The sequence below is a fragment of the Emydura macquarii genome, unplaced genomic scaffold (assembly GCF_026122565.2).
Source record: "Emydura macquarii macquarii isolate MOO-44397 ecotype Brisbane River unplaced genomic scaffold, CSIRO-AGI_Emac_v2 contig_799, whole genome shotgun sequence".
Lineage (NCBI taxonomy): Eukaryota > Metazoa > Chordata > Testudines > Chelidae > Emydura > Emydura macquarii.
This window is the reverse complement of record NW_027130936.1, coordinates 1,213,700-1,231,237: the sequence shown is the minus strand read 5'-3', so window position 1 is coordinate 1,231,237 and position 17,538 is coordinate 1,213,700. Positions and strand designations below refer to the sequence as shown.

At 54.0% G+C, this 17,538-nt stretch overlaps 2 protein-coding genes across 7 annotated transcripts in view; one reads left to right on the top strand and one right to left on the bottom strand.

The window, feature by feature from the left end:
- CCDC33 (coiled-coil domain containing 33) overlaps nucleotides 1-770 on the bottom strand; it is a 206,856-nt gene extending 206,086 nt beyond the window's left edge. The window contains exon 1 of the mRNA XM_067543215.1: nucleotides 408-770. Coding sequence (XP_067399316.1) covers nucleotides 408-770 — 363 coding nt within the window. The remainder of the gene's footprint in view (nucleotides 1-407) is intronic.
- A 9,791-nt stretch (nucleotides 771-10,561) lies between these two features.
- Nucleotides 10,562-17,538, top strand: part of STRA6 (signaling receptor and transporter of retinol STRA6) — a 42,157-nt gene continuing 35,180 nt past the window's right edge. For all 6 annotated transcript variants that reach the window (XR_010918817.1, XM_067543211.1, XM_067543213.1 and 3 more), the window contains exon 1: nucleotides 10,562-10,798. The gene's annotated coding sequence lies outside the window, so the exon portion shown is untranslated. The remainder of the gene's footprint in view (nucleotides 10,799-17,538) is intronic.

Below are 17,538 nucleotides of genomic sequence, written 5' to 3'. Positions count from 1 at the left end.
ACACACAGCTCCCACGGGTGGGACGCACCCCTATGTCCTAGCTCTGGCCTGAGTTAGCCAGTCATGTGACAACCATTTCCGCACCCTTCTTCCCTCAAAGGGCAGGCCCCCTTGGGACATCCCTGTCTGTACTGCCTTTGCCAGCCCCAGCCTGGCTGCAGTGGGCTTCGTGGCAGTGCCACGCCACGCGGACCTCGCTCCCCCGGCACCACGCTCCCTGGCCTTCAAAGGCGCGTGCGCCGCGTGGCCCCTGCTGGGCTCTCAGTGTGGGAGCGTCGGCACCTCACGCGTGGCCTGGTGCTTAGCCCACAGCCCCCCAGCTCCTGCCCATCCCACCAGCGTTCCTCCCTGTTGCAGCCCAGCAGGCGCAGCTTTCCCTGCCCATGGGCTGCCCTGGCACCCCTTACCTCGGGGGAGAGGCTGCGGGGCCTGACGGGCGGCAAGTGGTCAGCAGCTGCTGGTGATGCTTGTGCGGTAGAATGGGGGTAACTCCGAGGGGGGCCATCCAGAGAGCGCAGGGGCGCTGGGGGGGGCACTCTGGGGGTACTTGCCCCGTCTTGTGCCCCATCCCCCCTTGCGGATGGCCACGGTGAAAGCTGGGGGGAGGACGCTGGGGTCCCCTTCCTGGTAGGCGGGCGGTGCTCGTGGAAGGACACGGTGTAGGCCAGCCTCCCACAATGCATTGCCAGCTCGTCCTCGCCCACCCGCAGCAGCGCCATGATGTCACTGTAGCGGTACAGCTCCTCATCCCGCCTGGCGAAGAGGTTCATGCGTGGCTGGTTGGTGCGGGGGTAGATGGCAAAGAAGGCTTCCCCGGCCCGCAGGCCGCTCTTCAGCAAGGGCCCCTGGAGCCGCAGGGCCTCGATCCGGAGCCGCACGTCGTGGTTCTTGTCATTCCTGCAGAATCCTGCCCCACCCCCACCCCGGGCAAATGTTACAGGGGGTCAAGTTTGGAGCTCAGTGGCTGAATTAGCTCAGGAAAGCTGCTTCCACCAGCCTCAGCCTCCGCTCCCCTGCCTCCGACACCTCCTCCCGCCCTGGCCCCCCGCTCCCCTGCCTCCGACGTCCCCTCCTGCCCTGGCCCCATGCTCCCCTGCCTCCGACGTCCCCTCCTGCCCTGCTCCCCTGCCTCTGATGCCCCGGCCCCCTGCTTCCTTGCCTCCGACGCCCCCTCCCGCCCCGGCTTCCTGCTCCCCTGCCTCCGACGCCCCCTCCCGCCCTGGACCCCACTCCCTTGCCTCCGACGCCCCTTCCTGCCCCAGCCTGCCCACACTCCATGAGTGGTCCCCCCTCAGCCTGCTGCAGAGGTGGCCCCTGGCTGTGCCTAGATGTGGAGCCCCCCATGGCAGCGAGTAGCGGGGCACTGGTTTAGGCCTGCGATATGACGCTTCAATGCCAGCCTAGGGGCCAGAGCTCAGGAGTTCCCGGGATCGGCGATGAATCGGTCCCTGGTCAGTCCTGAGCCGCTGAGTTTGAATTCAGCGCCAGGCTGAGGTGTGGGCCTGTACTCCTCCCCCACCCCCTGACTCTCACAGCCAGCCTCTTACCTCTGGGCAGGGTGAAGACGAATCTCCTCCTCTCGAAGGCGTAGATCTCGCTGAGGTTGCTTTGCTCGATGACGTCAGTGGTCACCGAACTGGTGTAGAGGACATCTCCCTCGTTCACCCGCAGGCGCACCCCGGCCCCCGAGCCCTCCAGCAGTGGGTTTTCCACCGTGAGCCTCAGGGCGTATCGGCCCTTCTCATTGAACTGCACGTTCACCACCTCAAACTCGAAGTCCAGGGTCTTCTCCTCAGCCTTGAGACGTGCCCTCTGCAGGGTCATGGGCACGCGGGGTTCTGCCGCCCTGGTAGCCATGGAGAGAGCCTTTCCCAGGGAATGGGCGGGGAGCCACTGACAACGGGCAGCCACTGACTGCTCTGTGACTCCCCTGCAATACCCTGAGGCCTGGCAGATCTGCACCCCGCCCTGGAGTGACCTGCACCCCTCCCTTTGCCACAGCAGGCAGCCCTCTAGACAGAAGCCCACGGTGTCCAATACCACTTCCACTCACAGGCCAAATCCCCAGCTGCCTTCACAGTCACTGCAGGAGCCCCTCAACTTCTGAGCCGAGCTCTCCTTGCTGCGGGGTCCCCCTCACCCCAAACCTGGCCTTTCTTTCAGACGTCTGCTTTCCTTCGCAGTGGTGACGTGCCTGGAGCTGCTTATCGGTGGCGCGTCCCTGTCACATCTCCTCAGTCACAGAGGGCATTCAAAACCCACCCCAGCCCTAGGGGGTCGTCCGTGGGTGATTCTGGGAGAGCAGCTGAGCTGAGCTGAGCGTGCTGCACAGAGAACGAGCCCCAGTGTGCCTCCTGTCTCAGCTGCTCCACAAGAGGGAGAAGGGGAGGGTGAGCAAGCGGGTGCTTTGAACTCAGTTTGTTTGCCATGAAACCAGGTAACTAGATGCAAACTGCCACCCACCTTCCAGCAAACAAAGCCTGCTGCAGAATGAGGGAGAGAGACTCACCCAGGGAGCCAGCCACACACAGCACGTTGTGTCAGCGGCGCTGCGCATTCAGTGCCGGCCGGGCTGGAGATATTGGGACCTGATCCTACCTGTGGGGGTGCTTAGGGGGCGAGGGTCTCAGCACCTCGCTGAGCTGTGTTCAGTGAATTCTCCCTCAGAAATGGCTCCATGGCGCTCTCCACCCCTCATGTCCCCGGTGCGTGCTCCAGGAGGTGAGGGCAGCCCTACCGCCCACCCTTTTGCGTTGTCCTCGAGCGGGCCCTGCGGGACGGTGCTCCCCACCCACTCCATACCCCTGGCTTTCCAGGCCTTACCAGCAGGCCCCTGCCCCATGAGCTCCCTGGCCCCCCTGCACCACATGAGTCATCTCCGAACCACGCTTAGGAAACTGCTGTGTACACCTGTGCTCCACACCCTGCACTTCCTCACCCTCATGTCCTGCCCCGACACCAAGTGCGCTCCATGTGGAGGGCAAGGAGCCCCAGAGGGCCAGCCTGTATTCCACCCTGGTCCTATGGCCTGCCAGGGATATTAGATGGTGGCACTGTCACAGAGCCATGAGCACAGACATGTACCTGGAGTGGTTCACTCCCCACAGCCTCGCCCCTTCTGTGGTGTGAGGAAGATCCTGGCACACTTCTACCTGGAGTACGCCAGCTTGCAGCCACTTCTCTGGCTCCTCCAGTACCTCTGGTTCTGGCTGCACTTTTCCCACACTGCCTGATTTACGTGAAACCTCCCTGGCAGCCCCTTCTAGCACTGGCCAAGGTGGCTGTCCCCCATACCGGGAGGAGGAAGTATAGGTCACATGGCCGGGCAGAGTTCACGGGCTCCCTGGATGCCTTTGAGGGGCAGTGACGCTGTCCAGGTTTCTCTGCTCGGGGTCCCCCTCTGGATCCCTGCTTATAAACCTGTGGCCCCCACGCCCATCCCTGCTTTCTCTGTTGTTGTCCCCCGTGATCATCTGATGCCTGGCTGCTCCCCTTAGGCTGAGAGGAGGGGCCTAGATCCCCAGAGTTTCAGTAGGTGCTGCGGGGAGTCAGCACACAACAGAGCTTGCAGTGAGTGAGCCTCAGGCAAGCAGCAGCAACCTGTCACCAAGCAGAGCCTGGGTCAGATGAACCCAGCTCAGGTATTTCCACAGCCCCAGCAGAGCTGCAGATCCATCTGAGCAACAGCCAGGAGCCTTCCCGGTGCCACGCAGTGCGCCAGACTCCAGTGACTCCCAGCTTGCCTCCGCCCCGTTCTTGCCCTGCACTAGCTTCACTCCAGCCTTGCCACCAAGCGCTCCAGCATTGCCTCAGCCTCCTGACTCCCCGGTGTTGACGTCCGGCCTGTATCTAGACTCCAGCAACGGGTCTGATCCTGGTTTGTCTATGGACTCTGATCTCAGTTGTGACCCTGACTCGTCCTCAGATCTCAATGCCAGCACCACCCCAGGCCCACCCTACGCCTAGCTGAGATCCATGCTGCAACCACTGGACCTGATTATCGACAGCAGTGCCTGACACTAGGTAAGTGGAGAATCTCTGCATGGATGCTAATCTGATGGGGTAATAGCCCAGATCAAGGGAAATAAAATTCCTGAGATGGATGGAGGGTGCAGGTGGTTCCCAATATGCTGTTTAATAATGACAGTGATATTGATCTGGACAGACCAACCATCAGATCAATAATTATGTGGGCACCGGGCTACTGTAACCACATCACGGATCTATCTGGCCCTCAGCCAGATTCCTTTGTTCTGTCAGTTCGATCCTGTTCCCTGCTCACTAATTTGAATAGTTTATTCCTGTCGGTGCAAGTTCCTTTACAATGAAACCTGAGCCGGAGCTGAGTTGTCCAGTGTATTTTCTACAGGCCAAACTGTGCATTACTCCCCCAAGGCCATATTCCAATCTCAGAGACACTGGCGCAAATCTGAAGTAATGCCATTGTCTTCAATGGGAGACAGGAAAGTGGCAGATTTGGGGGGGGATCTTTCAAAGCTTTCAAACAACCTATACAGCAGAGTCCTAACAGCTGCTTTGACTTCAGTGATTACACCACCTGAAGATCTGGCTCATGGATCCACTTGCTTGCTACCATCTAACCATCTGCCTTCCTAGGTCTGCCCGTGTCTAAAAGGCACTTGGACTGAAATATGTGTCGTGGTTTTCCTGGAAGGACCCCAAACAGGGTAAGTAAACATGACCAGTTTCCTCGGTTTGCCTGCACTAGAAAAACTAGCCCGTGGCTGACAGAAGGGTGCGGATAAAGAAATACTGCCCAGCTCCATGGTTTACACCATGAATGACACCAGATGAGAATCTGGCCCTGTCTGCACTTGCTAGCTGCTAGCTTCGCTTGCTGTGCTCACCACCGCTGCCCCCATGGCTGACGCTATCTGTAGCGGGCTGGGGGCACACGGCCTGTCAGTGGCAGAACTGGGAGGAGCTAGCTCTCCTGAGTCCTAGTCCTCTGCTCTAACCACTACACCACCCACCCTCTCATGTAGGAACGGCTTCCTGTCTGACAGTAGAGAGGACAGGCAAGAGTTATTACACACAGCCGCTATTTAGAACAGCCCTGAGATTGGCAGGCCCCAGCCCTGTGTCCAGAATTATGGCGGTGCTGAGGGGACAACCACATTTGCCACCTTTCTGCACCCAGTGCAGCAAAGATATGAGAGAGAATCACTCTGATCCCGTGTGACCTTGGACAAGTTACTGAGTCTCTCTGTGCCTCTGTGAGGCATGGCACCCGCACGTGGACACCACCCGTACCTGTCAGGAAGTGCAATGGCAGGCGGAAGTGGACTAGCTAGAGAGACATGGAGATGGGCCGGATGTAGAGATTCCAGGCCAGGGCTTCCCAACCTTTCTGGCTCGAGGGCCACAGATATCATTTTTACAACCCTGAAGGGCCACCTGTCTGTCAACTCATAGAAAACGTGTTGCCGCACACGCCATTAAGGACTGCAAATCACTACGTACTGAAAGGAAACATTCGATGCTACTGTGCTCATTTTTACATTCACCATTGTACACCTACAAATTACTCACCATATGTCACACGCTCACAGACAAAGCACTAGTGCAGATGCGTGACTGTCACCACACGGTGAAGTACATGGCCTGGCAGCGAAGCCACGGTGGGTGGCCTGCTAAGTGCAGGCCAAACCAGAAGGCACGGATTTGTAGAGTGATGCCCCTCCTCAAGTATGATGGGTCCTGGCTGCTCCACCTGCAGTGCCCTCCCCCCCTCTGCAACCAGACGGAAGAAGTTTGGTGAGGAGGCTACCTCCTCGCTGATCTCCTGTCCCCCTGGCTGCAGCAGGGAAACTACCCACATCATGTAGCCCCATGTGCTCACCTGGGTCCCTAGGCAGTGGCTCCCTTCTGTAGTCAGGACAGGAGATCAGTGCTCCTCTCCCTCCGGCTCCAGCAGGGATCCAGCGCCTATGGACCCAGGTGGAGCGCTTTGCCCTGCTCCAGCCAGCGGGAACGGAGGCGTGCTGCTCTCCCATCCCCTGGGCTGCAGCAAGGAGCCTGCACAGGTCTTGTAGCTCCACAGCAACACGCTCTGCCTAGGTCCTTAGCAGCAGCTCCCTTCTGCAGCCAGCAGGAGGGGAGCAACAGGCCACTTTGAAAGGCTCCGCGGGCCACAGGTTAGGAACCACTGCTCTAGGCATTCTGGTTTCCAGCACAACATTATCACGCAATGGTTAGATGAAAGCATCTCACTGGAACTGGAGACTCCCTGCGCTTCACCGACAGAACTCTCATTTTCCGCAACTGCAGAATATGGATTAGACAATTTCCCTTCCTGACAGGGAGATCATGAGGTTACATTTATTAAGAGCTGCAAGATGTTCAGATATAGGGCTGGGAGAGAAATGGTTTCCCTATCCCGGGATAATTTTTCAATATTTTAAAAATTCTTCCTGTCCTGAATTGGGACAAAAAGTCAAAATGTGAAACATTTTTGTGCACTGAAAAGCTGAAGGTTTTTTTATTTTGGGTCAATCAAAAAATTTTGTTTTGATTTCTGCCTTTTTTCCTTTCTTAAAAAAAAACTCTTTTCAGTGGAATTTACCAAATTTTTTAAGCAAAAAGTTGCATCAACTCCAAAACTCAACACTGTATTGTATGACAATCCCAAAACGTTTTTAACCTGAGATTTTTTGAGTTGGGTATTTTGTTGAATCTGACACTGTTTAAGTTTTGAGGAATCAGCATTTTCCAACACAGAAAACATTTTGTTGGAAAATTCCCAATTAGCTGTACTCAGATATAAAGAGGGCCATATAATTTCCCAGAGAGCGACAGAGACAAAGTTACTGTTAATATGCTGCTCCAAAGATCTGAGAGCGTGAATGCTTTAATGGTGTTGGGAGAATCAGTTCTTCTTTCCTCCGGCCCCCTGTTGTGTGATGACCACTCAAATCTTGAGTCTGATCAGCATATGATCCATTAACTCGTTTGCCTCTTAGCAGGGCTCCTGCTACAGCTGTGAAAACCCACTGGTTCCAGTTGGTCCCTGTGACCTGTTTTATTTGAGGTTTGGGGTCCCAATGGATTTATGCTCCCATGTGTCACTTTCAGTTTTCATGGGTTTGTTTGAAATGAAAACAAATTTCAGCCAAAATTGCCATGAACTAGCCCCAGCTCCGCGCTAAAAGTTTGTTGTCTTGGTGAATGTGGATCATAATGGAGGTTTTTAAATAAAGCAGCAATGGGCCCAGGCTGAAAAATTGGGACCCAGATTTCAAATGGCTTGAAATTCGGGGTTGTTAAAATCAAAGGTGTTGTTCAGGCCATTTGTGATATTTGGATTCATCCTGCAACGACTTAAGCGTGTGTTTATATTTACGTACATGTCTAGTCCCAATTAAATCAACAGGACTACTCAAGGTTGCAAATTAAGCAACTAAATACATCTTTGCGGGATTATAATTCTCGCTATCTAGTGCCAAAATTGTTAGGATCCAGAGTTTTGGTGTGGGATCATGAGTGAAATGCTGTTTGTTCTGAAAGTTGTGCATGGCTCTAATTAAAACCCCATTAAGTTATAATGTGTGGAAATATAAAATCTTGTTCCTTGTATTTCCTTAACCGTCTTGGTTCATTTCCTTTCATCCCTTGTGCAGATCCATTAGAATACAGTTGTTAATTATGTGATCAAACATGAATTTTCAATTAATTTAATGAGATATACATTTAATTAATTTTTTTTTCAGCAGTCTTAGTCTCAGCACACATGTAGCAGGTCTCAGATCACTGAATGCGCATAGCAGAAAAAAAGAGCGCAGAAAAAGATTGAAGAGAAAAGTCCCCAGAAAAAGATATTTCAGCGATGTTACAGCAGCACAACAGAAGAGGCAGTAATGAAAAGCATTACAGCGTGGTCTAGTTATAGGTGGACAATTCCATAACATTAGGATCTCGGTCAAACACTGTGGACCCTATTTATCTCCCATGGAAGGCAATGCAATGATGTCTCATAGACTTGCCTGGAAGCAAGATCAGATACACTTAATAAAAGACATCTGATGATCCCAAACCCTGTAGCATTTATCTAGTCCTTAGTCATGGAAAATGCCCCTTGACTTCAAAGGGAGTTTTACCTGGGTCAGGAATGCAGGAGTTTGCCCAGTTTTATTGCAATAGGGCCTAGTGGCACCAACAGAGGTCAGCCCTCATTGTGCTAGGTGCTGTATGTACCCAGCATGAGACAGTCCCTGTCCTAAAGATATTAGTTGAAATAGACAAGACAGAGTTGGGGAAGAGAGGAAGTGACTTGTCCAAGGTCACACAGTTGCTCCGCGGCAGACCTGAGCACAGAACCCGATTCCCAGTCCAGTGTTTTATGTTCTACACCCAGCATGGCCTGGAAGTGCTTTGCAGCATAATCACAGAGGGCAGGGAGGGGGAAAGAGGGTGAGGGAGGGACCTGGGACATGCCTGATATGGTGCCAGGATTTTCAGGATCTGTTTGGGGTATAGCCAGGACCCTGACACAGCCACAGTGATGGCAGATGGCAGGGGAGGTGTAATCAAGGAGTAAGTGGGTCGGTGGTGCAGGTTGCTATTTTAATTGGCACTGATGGGGGCTGATTTTGCAGGCTGGGGGGATGGGAGAGGGATTTTCTGGGTTCTTACAACCATCAAACCTCACATTTGTGAAAGGACAGAGAGAGCCTCTCATGAAAGCGGCTGCGCCCAGCTCCCAGCTTCACCGGATCCAGATCGCCCTGCCTCCTCAGCATAAGTAGCAGCCTCTGGGTCCACCCTGGACACACCCAACTCAGTTCACCCATAATGGCATCTCTCCTGGCCTGCTCCCTGCTGGCTGGATGGACTGCTCTGCGGGGGAACCTGAGCGGAACTATTTCGGTTTGTTGAACTGACCCGAGTTTCACTGAGTGTCAGGTCAGTTCACCATTTACCTGCAATTCCCTATTGGGACAGGTTGCCGCCAGGAAGGTGGCTTGGTTCCCCCTTTCTCTCTTATGGGCTGAGCTCCCTGATGGACGACATCTCCCATGATACAATGGAGTCTTGCCTCTGACGTAGTGCGTCGTGGGAGTCATACAGCTGCAAGCATAATCTGGTGGCTAGGGAATACTGGCCCATAGGGGCGAATGGGGGCATCAGGCACTCTCAACTACAGCTCCCATAAGACAGTGGGCCACAGTAGCTCAGACAAATCAATCACATCTAGCCATATATAACCGACATTGTAACAGAAGTGATCAATGCAGCTGAATGTTGAAATGCCTCGAAACGTCTCAGGTCGGTTCAGCAAGGTCGATAGCGGCGACCACTTTTCACAACAAGATTTGTTCCGTCAGAAGGCCTGTCTGCGGAACAAGGCTTTTCAGTAAAAACCTTGCCCTGGCCTCGTGAACGAGCTCCAGGGGCTGCCAGGCTCCGGCTCCACGCATGCTGTCTGGGAATGACGCAAGTTTCCCAAGCTCTGCCTTCTTCCACACAAGTCCTTGGGCTCATGGAAGTAATCCAGAAGGCTTTCTGAAATCTCCCAGAAGCCATTGCTTCTGGCAGTGGGGCCAGGAACTGTGGGACAGGTACCTAGAGGTTCGTGCAACAGGAGGAAGATTGGGGAACGGCACAAGTGGGGGTGCTGCAACAGGCTTGCCCCTGCTGTGGGACGCCTCGTGGGGCCGTGCCGTGCTGCTCTGCGAAGGCCATCCCACCGGGTCAGCTAACAGCAGCCAGGGAGCAGGCAGGAGGAAGCTTGCACTGCTGTTGGCGGAGCTGTACCTGCCCTGTGACTAGAGAGGACTTCGGTCTCTAGGGCTGCCAGCCGGCCCCTTCCCCCAGGCCGTAGTCAGACACAATCAAATCCCGAGTTCACTCACCTCTCCCCCCAAGCCGTGTCAGACTGGGGTGAGGCCAGGGAAGCCCTCCCCATGTGTTTGGGTCAACGTGGAGGCAGCTGGGGCAAAGGAACAAAGCAAGCCAGGCATAGAGGACAGGGAGAGAAAAGTTCTGGGCCAGATTCTTAACAGGTGTAAATTGCCACAGCTCCACTGAAACAATGGAGCGCTGCTGATTTACACCAGCTGATGAGCTGGCCCATTGACTCCAATGGAGCTACACTGAATTACACCAGTTGTGGATCTGGCCCACTGACTCCAATGGAGCTATCCCAATTTACACCACTGTGGATCTGGTTTCCTACCTTTCATGTGGCCTGGCATAGGGGAAAGCAGGGGCTAATTTGCTGGAATTTGGTCCCTCTGGGCTATGAGCTCAGGACAGCTCTCAATGGTTTGTGTGGAGGGGGGCGGGTTATGAGGGAATAGCAGACTGGAGAAAGTGCTGGGGTGTCCAGCTATCTGCAGCCTCTCCAGAAATGTGGCTGATAATCAAAGGGTGAGCGAAGCACCGAGTGGTTGCTTTTAATTTTCTAAACCCTGGGAGGCCCCGAGCCAAGCCCTCTTAGCAATGGAGGGGATAAAGTTCCCCAGCAATAGAGAGCCTCCTTTCTCCGGTGTGCTGAACTTTGCCTTTAAGCTTGCATGGCTGCATCTCTGCTGGGATCCTCTGATCAGATTAGGAAACACACAGGAACAGCTGCAGCAGCAGTTGCTGAGTGCACTTGCTTGCCTCTAGATAACTAACTCTTGGGGTAACTTTGAAATAAAGGGAGAGAAAGCAAGGAAGCTGCACGTTTCTCTGGATGAGACGGAATTTTTAACAAGATTACCATCCACCTACTGTTGTGGAGGAGAAAAGGAGTTGTATGCAGCTGCTGTGCTCTCAGAAGAATTGACTGCAGAAGGTAACATTTTATTTTGTTGGGCTGTCTTAAATTGCTGTTCCCTGCTCCAGGAGGAACTTTGTTAGTTAACTTTGGCCTGACAAACCATAAGGGAAATTCAGGCTAATGAATCTGCATGTGACTAGACAGTGCATTATTTATTACTCCAGATCATAAACAGAAACTTTAATCTACAGCAACTCCAGGCTGCTAGAGAGTTTGTTTAAAGCACTTAATTCTGTTCCTGATGCTCAAAATACCACAGGCAGAAAGGGCATTTAGAAATCCCCGTTGAGTTTGCTTAGCTAATGATTTCTAAACATCGTGATAAGCTTTTAAGTGTCACTTTGCCTGGGAGATGTCTTGGTTCTCATTTCCTCAAGATACCAAAGTCCATATTACACTGAGTATTGTGTTCTGATTTTATTCCCCATACTTGTGGCTTTTGTTATTGTCATCTGTGAACAACTTTGCTGTTTGTTGTGCCCTTGATCCTCCAAACTCTTATGCATCTGCTTTAATGTGACTGGTGTTTGCTTACTGCAAAGAACTCCTTGCATGAGCAACGTAAAGCAAGTGCATCTGTGTTCCTAGGATTGGGATGCCTTGGGAGCAGAGGGAGAACATGCCTGTTCGGTTGTGCAAATCTTTGTTTTAAAGAGCAGCCGCACTATTGTTCAAAAAGCAAAAGGCTTTTAACTTGATTAGTTCCTTGGTAAGAAGTCTGTACTTCAGATCTGCTGGCTTCAAAGCTGTGAACAAAAGGACTCATTTCTGACCTAGGTTAGGAATAGCTCCTGGGAGTTACTCTGGATTTACACCAGCGTGACTTGGATCAGAATCTAGCTCATGGTAGTTCAAGGATAGAAGAAATAGAATCTATGACCAGAACTAGCTGCTATGTCTTTATTAAAGAGAGTTTGCTTGCTACATCTTGGAGGATGGGAACAAGGCATTTCTTCACTCCACTCCTTCCTGGTACTGCTTTAAATTCCTGAGACATTTCCTTACTACTAACAGGGGGCTTCTAGTGGGGAGGACATGAGCTGTGCTTACACATGAATCACGGGAAGCCTGGCCAGGATCTGTGTGCCTTATCCTCTTTCCAGGATGCTAATGATTCCCACACCCCTTCTGCTCCTATTAGTCTATAGTTCCTGTAAACCTTTTCTCTCACAAAGGGATAAGAGCCCTAAATGCGTCTCTTCTCCTACCCAGGATGACTTCAGAACAAGTCTGACTTAATTCCTGGCTCTAAGCCTTAGAGAGGCTAATAAATCGAATGTTGTTCGGGGTACTGGGTTCAGGCATACCCGGGGTTAATGCTGTTGTCCTTTGGAGGCAAAGCTTCCCAGGTCATCAGTGAAACGAGTTTGGTGGTCTCAATCCCTACAGCCCACAACCCCTCCTCACGTCAGCAGTGTATGTGGAGACGTCCAAGACGGGAATAGCATGTGGTGGTGGTTCTCAGGCCAGGGCTGGGATGTGTTGGTAAAACAGAGGGCACGAATTTTGCATGGCAGCAAAATGTGCTTTTGAGGTCTAGATTTTTTATTTTGGATGCCTTAGTTTTCAGGGGTCCATCAAGAGACACATTGCAGGTGTCGGTGATGTTCCCTGCAAGAGTTTGAGGGTGAGCCCGGCCCCTTTAGGTCTCTCAGGTCAGACACCCATAACCAGACCATGAAATCACCAGCCATTTTGGACAATCTTGGCCTGAGTTGCTCACTGTGCGGAGTTGTGTGTTCTCCCAGAGGCTGAGCTGTGGTCCGGGTGAAAGAAAGGGAGCGCTGCCCTGGTGCCGATGCTGCGGGGGAGAAGAAGGGGCATTTGGAAGCTCAGGGAAAGGAAAAGCCCTTCTCAAGGCAGGCAGACCCCCGTGTAGTACATTGTCTGCTGTTACCATGTTTGGGGACAGGGATGACCTCTGACTGCCAGGGGATGGCATGAGCTAACCAAGGACCTAATGATGATCCTACTGAAATCAAGGGGCATTTTTCCCATTGATTCCTGTGGGCTCAGGTCACTGCTGAGTCCCTGCTGGTACCTGGTGGAATGGGCTCCCTTCCCTTGTGACTTGCTGTGACTGACTGGAGGAAGGAGTGGAGCTGAATTCGCTCCCTTTCCCTCCCTCCCCACGGAAGGGACACCCGGAGTCTCTGCGTGAGCAGTAACCAGGCTGCGTGGGGACTGCGAGAGGCCCAGGAAGCACTTTGGCGCACTGCGGGATGGAAGGTGCTGTTGACCATTGTGCGGGCGGGAGGAGAGTTTCCCTTTCTGCAGGCTGGTAAGGGCATGGTTCTCCCCTCTCGGGTGCCTATGAGCTCTGCTGTCTGTGAGCAGGGCTGCCCACAGCAGGGCCGTGACTGCCTGCGATGGGCAGAGTTGGGAACAGGCACTAAGCAGGAAGTACAGGGTTCGCTGTCGTTCAGACCACCCAGGATGTGCTAGGTAGCATGGTGGTGGTGCAGGAACCAGCTGGAAGACCAGCGCCTTGGTTTCCTCTGCCCCTCCGGCTGGATTTGGGAAACCAGAGTGCCCAGGAAGCGGCTGCTATTCTGTTGCTAACTAAAGAGATCACAGCTGAAAAGCCTGCGGGAGGGGCTTTCATTGTCCCTCTAACACCCCACAAGAGTCCAGGGGCTGCTGGAACTGGCCCCAGTCAGCCGCGCGCCAGGTGTGTTGCACTTGGATCGTGTGACTGCATGGCAGGTGTGTCTGGGTGTGTCAAGCAGCTGGTGCCTCCTGACTGGCTGAGTGCTGGCGGATTAGTCAGCAGCTGCATGGTTAACGTGACTGATAGCGGGACGAGCTTTGGTTGTTCAGATTCACTTCTCAAGTTGGAGAGGCAGGATGGTCCTGTGGCCAGGGCACTGGACTGGGAGTCAGAAGACCTGGCTCCATCACTGACCCGCCGTGTGACATTTGGCAAGTCACTTCTCCTGTGCCTCAGTCTCCCCTCCCACCCTTTGTCTGTCTCATCTGGCTAGACTGTAAGCTCTCCAGGGCAGAGGTGCTCTCACTACATTTGTGCAGCACCTAGCACCATGGAGTTCTGATCACTAGGGTAACATCTGCAACTGGTGCTAGTAACTCTAAAGTGAAAGGCCGATGCGGCGCACACACTGCACTAGTCTGTCGCCTGAAGGGAAGGAAAAACGATGAGAAGCCAGGTCTGTTTTTTTGGAAAGGGAGGGAAACAGTGTCTGTTATTGGTGGGCAACTGTATGCTGTAATATCCGATCTCTACATGCACAGTACTCTACATACGCACTGTACTGTACACAGTACATACAACATCCACAGCCTGACTAGCCGGGAATACTTTAGCCTGAGGTTTCTGAGCGGGCTGGGTTACATGATGGAGATGTGCACAGGACATTGGTCTCTCCTCCACGGCTGAAAGGATGGGGATCAGCACTGCCTGGTTTCCAGGCACCACCAGGTATGTCCCATGCAACACATAACTGGCACGGGAGGTGGGTGTCATGGTCACGTACAGGGATGGCTGCTAGATGCACGCTGTGATCAGCGTGTCTGCATCCCTGAGAGTCACAGGAACCAGTGCTGGAGAAGATAGATTAGCTCGTCCTGCCCCTCTGTCCCAGTACCGTGTCCCACGTTCTCCTGCATTCAGCTGGAGCGGAACAAGTGCCGGCTGCTTCCCAGGCCAGATTCTTCCAAGGGCTTTGTGCGTGTGTAGTGCCGAAGATCAAGCCCTTGTTTGTGCTGCTGTCCGCATGCGTGTGATATGCCGAGGTTTCCTGGAGATGAGAGAGGCTGCGCGTCTGTATCAAACCCGCGGGGCCAGCTGTTCAGAAGAGTGAGGGTAAAGGGGAAGGGGGCCAGAGGTGTAACCCAGTCAAAGGCATTGGTTCGTTCAGAGGCAGGAAATGGGAGGGCGAGGGAGAAGCTAGTCTTGTGATGCGGCTTGTGAGAGGATGATCTTGAGTCCACTCACGTGCCAGAGCTGCCCTGCCGAATGGAGCCGGCATGGCAGCCCAGCTTCCCCGGCACGTGTCAGCAACGCACACCGGTAGGCCTTTGAACCTCAGCTACTGCCTGACTTAAAATTGCTCTGCCGCAGGTGCTGCAGAGCTGGGTCTGAGCTGCGCAGGCCAGCCGCCGCTGTCCCAGCATTCAGACCATGCACCCCATTCCCTTGCCGTTCAGTCATCGGCCAGGTTCTCTGGGTCAGTCATTGGCACGGGGGCATGGGGGGGGCGTGTACAAGCAGGGCCACGAGAGCCAGTTTGCTTCTGACCACGCAGACTGCTGCCTGGAGGGGCAGCTGGCTGGCTGAGTGGTCAGACGTGAGGGCAGGTGGTGGGGTGAGGGGACGCTCCAGGGCTGACCAGCCCGGGAGAGAAGCCGCAGGTAAGCGTGGTGGAGGCAGCATTGTCTCCCTTCAATCTCCGAGCATTTCACCATATGCTGCTTTTGTGCTGAGCCGGGGGCTAAGGGGTTAATAGCACCAGTGGGGAAGGGCACACGGTGTCCAGCCTTGGCTGCGGGCCTGGCTTGAGGGGGATTGGCAGAGCTGGGTGGAGGCTGAGGGCCCAGCACGGGTATACCAGTGAGGTGTCTCAGCAGAGGGGTGCGTGGGAAGCTTGCACGGCCCCTGCCTGCACTCTGCCTGGCCCCTGCCAGGGGCACTTCCATCACGAGCACCAAACTCGCTGGCAAAGAGCCAGAGAAGTACTGCTGGGCCAGTCTGGGCCAATGCACTTGTCCTTCCGGGATCTCCCGCCAGCCTGCAGGCAGCGGGGATAGTGGGCACTGCTGGTACTGCTGACTGCCGGGAGGCTGGCTTCCTGCAGCGTGGTGACGGGAGCGTTCTAGGGCTTCCCTCGCCCCATGAGTGAGTGTCTCGCTCTCACTGCCGCTGTACTGGGGCAATTCCAAGGGTTCTGGACCGTGTGGGCTACCGAGATCACTGGCTTCTGCATGCCCCTTGCCACCAAGGCCCAGATTTTTAAAGGTACATAGGCACTGCGCTCAGCGTCGTGATGCCTACCTGACTGAGAAGCCTGACTCTTCCTTTCCAAAGGGATTTAGGCACTTGGGAGCCAGAATTCCACTTGAAGGGGTTTAGATGCCTAGGTGCCTAAATCAGTACGGTGGTGTGACGCTGAGCGCAGCGAGGCCTATGTAGCTTCAAACATCTGGGCCTAAAGAGCTTGTTCAGAGATTGATGGTGTCACTGGGGGCTGGGCTGGGCCAGGGGGGGCCTAGTTCAGAGTTTCCATGCAGCCCATTGGGCTAGTGGGGCTGGGACAGGGGCCATAGGGCATACATAAGGGCACCCTTGGGGAATGCCCCCAGTGCAGGGGGTCCCTATTTCAGACACAGAGCCAGCTGTGTCACCCCCTCCAGGAAATCACCCCTGTGCTCCCCTTACATCAGGATGTGGCTGGCTCTGCCCTGCAGAGGCCCGTGAGGCCCCCTCTTAAAAAACAGGCAGTCCGCTCAATGCATAGACTCATAGACATAACATAGACTCAGATCCGCAAAGGTCTTGAAATCAATGAGTTGGATACCTAAATACCTTTGACGACCTGGCCTGCACTGGCTCGCACCTGTCTATTCCTCTGCTCTCTACTGGATGGGAACAGAGCTACACAGCTGTGGCATAGACCCTGTACTGCTAATAGTTAATGGAGATTCTCCTTTAGCAAAAGTGGGGAAGGGATGGTGGTTTTGGAGCAGGAGGCTCTGATTTCTTCCCCCACTGCCACCGTGATGTCCCAGGCACCTGTGGTGACCAGCATGAATTCCTGTGCAGCTGTGGATTTGTCACGCCACATCACCTGGTTGCATCTTGATGCCAATAGGTGGTGATGGAATTGAAGAGCAAATGGCTAATTGTTTCTTCATGGATTTGCTTAACGGCTGGTAAGCAGACAGCTGCTTTGCTTGACTGGCACCTGTGCAAACTGTGTGTGAGAGAAGCTGCACCTCCCTGGCGCAAATAAATAAACCTAATGCACTAAGCAAACTGTAAAAAAGAACCAACCAAGCTCAGGCAAATGCGGCAGGCCCTGCGGGGCGTTCTGGCTGAGCCACGGCTGATCCCTCCAGCGTGTTGCGTTCCTGCGTCAGCTCCGTGCGAAGCTCAATTGAATTAAATGAAATCCCTTTTAAAAATAAAAAAGGCTCCCAGAGCAGTTCTGGAGATAGATCTTTATCATTTTTATTAAAAGCCGCACACACTGCGCTGCCCTTACACCAGGAGTGGGGGAATCCGCCTCAGCCTGCCTGCCTGCCTGCCTTCTCGCCCCCCACCCCGCTCACTTCATAGCAAAAGCTCCCCAGGGAGTGATAGATAGCGGGAACTGAACACTAGGAAGAGGCTTTATTGAGAACATCAATCTTGGCTGGTGCTGCTGTGATCAAAGCCCCGGTCTTCGCAGGCCGAGGTTAGCTGGAGGAGCAAAGCGATCAGGTTTCGGGTAATGGCTGGGTGGAGTGGGGCTCCGTGCCGTGGGAGAGCACAGGAATGTGTTCCCAGCTTGGTGGGGAATGAGGGATGGGTAACGTTTACTCCTAATGACTGCCCCCAGGGGTGTGTGTCCCCCCAGGGCCCCCCCCCCTCCGCCATCGGTCAGTGAAGGTTTGACAAGGCTCCAAAACAAATTGGTTTGTGTGGAGAGACGTTGTCCCCGTGTGTTGGGTCTGATCCTCGGCTGGGGTAAAGTGGTGTTGCTAGCTACTCTCACTCTGCGTCTGGGTCACGGGGCTTTCCTCCTCGGGCATGGGCC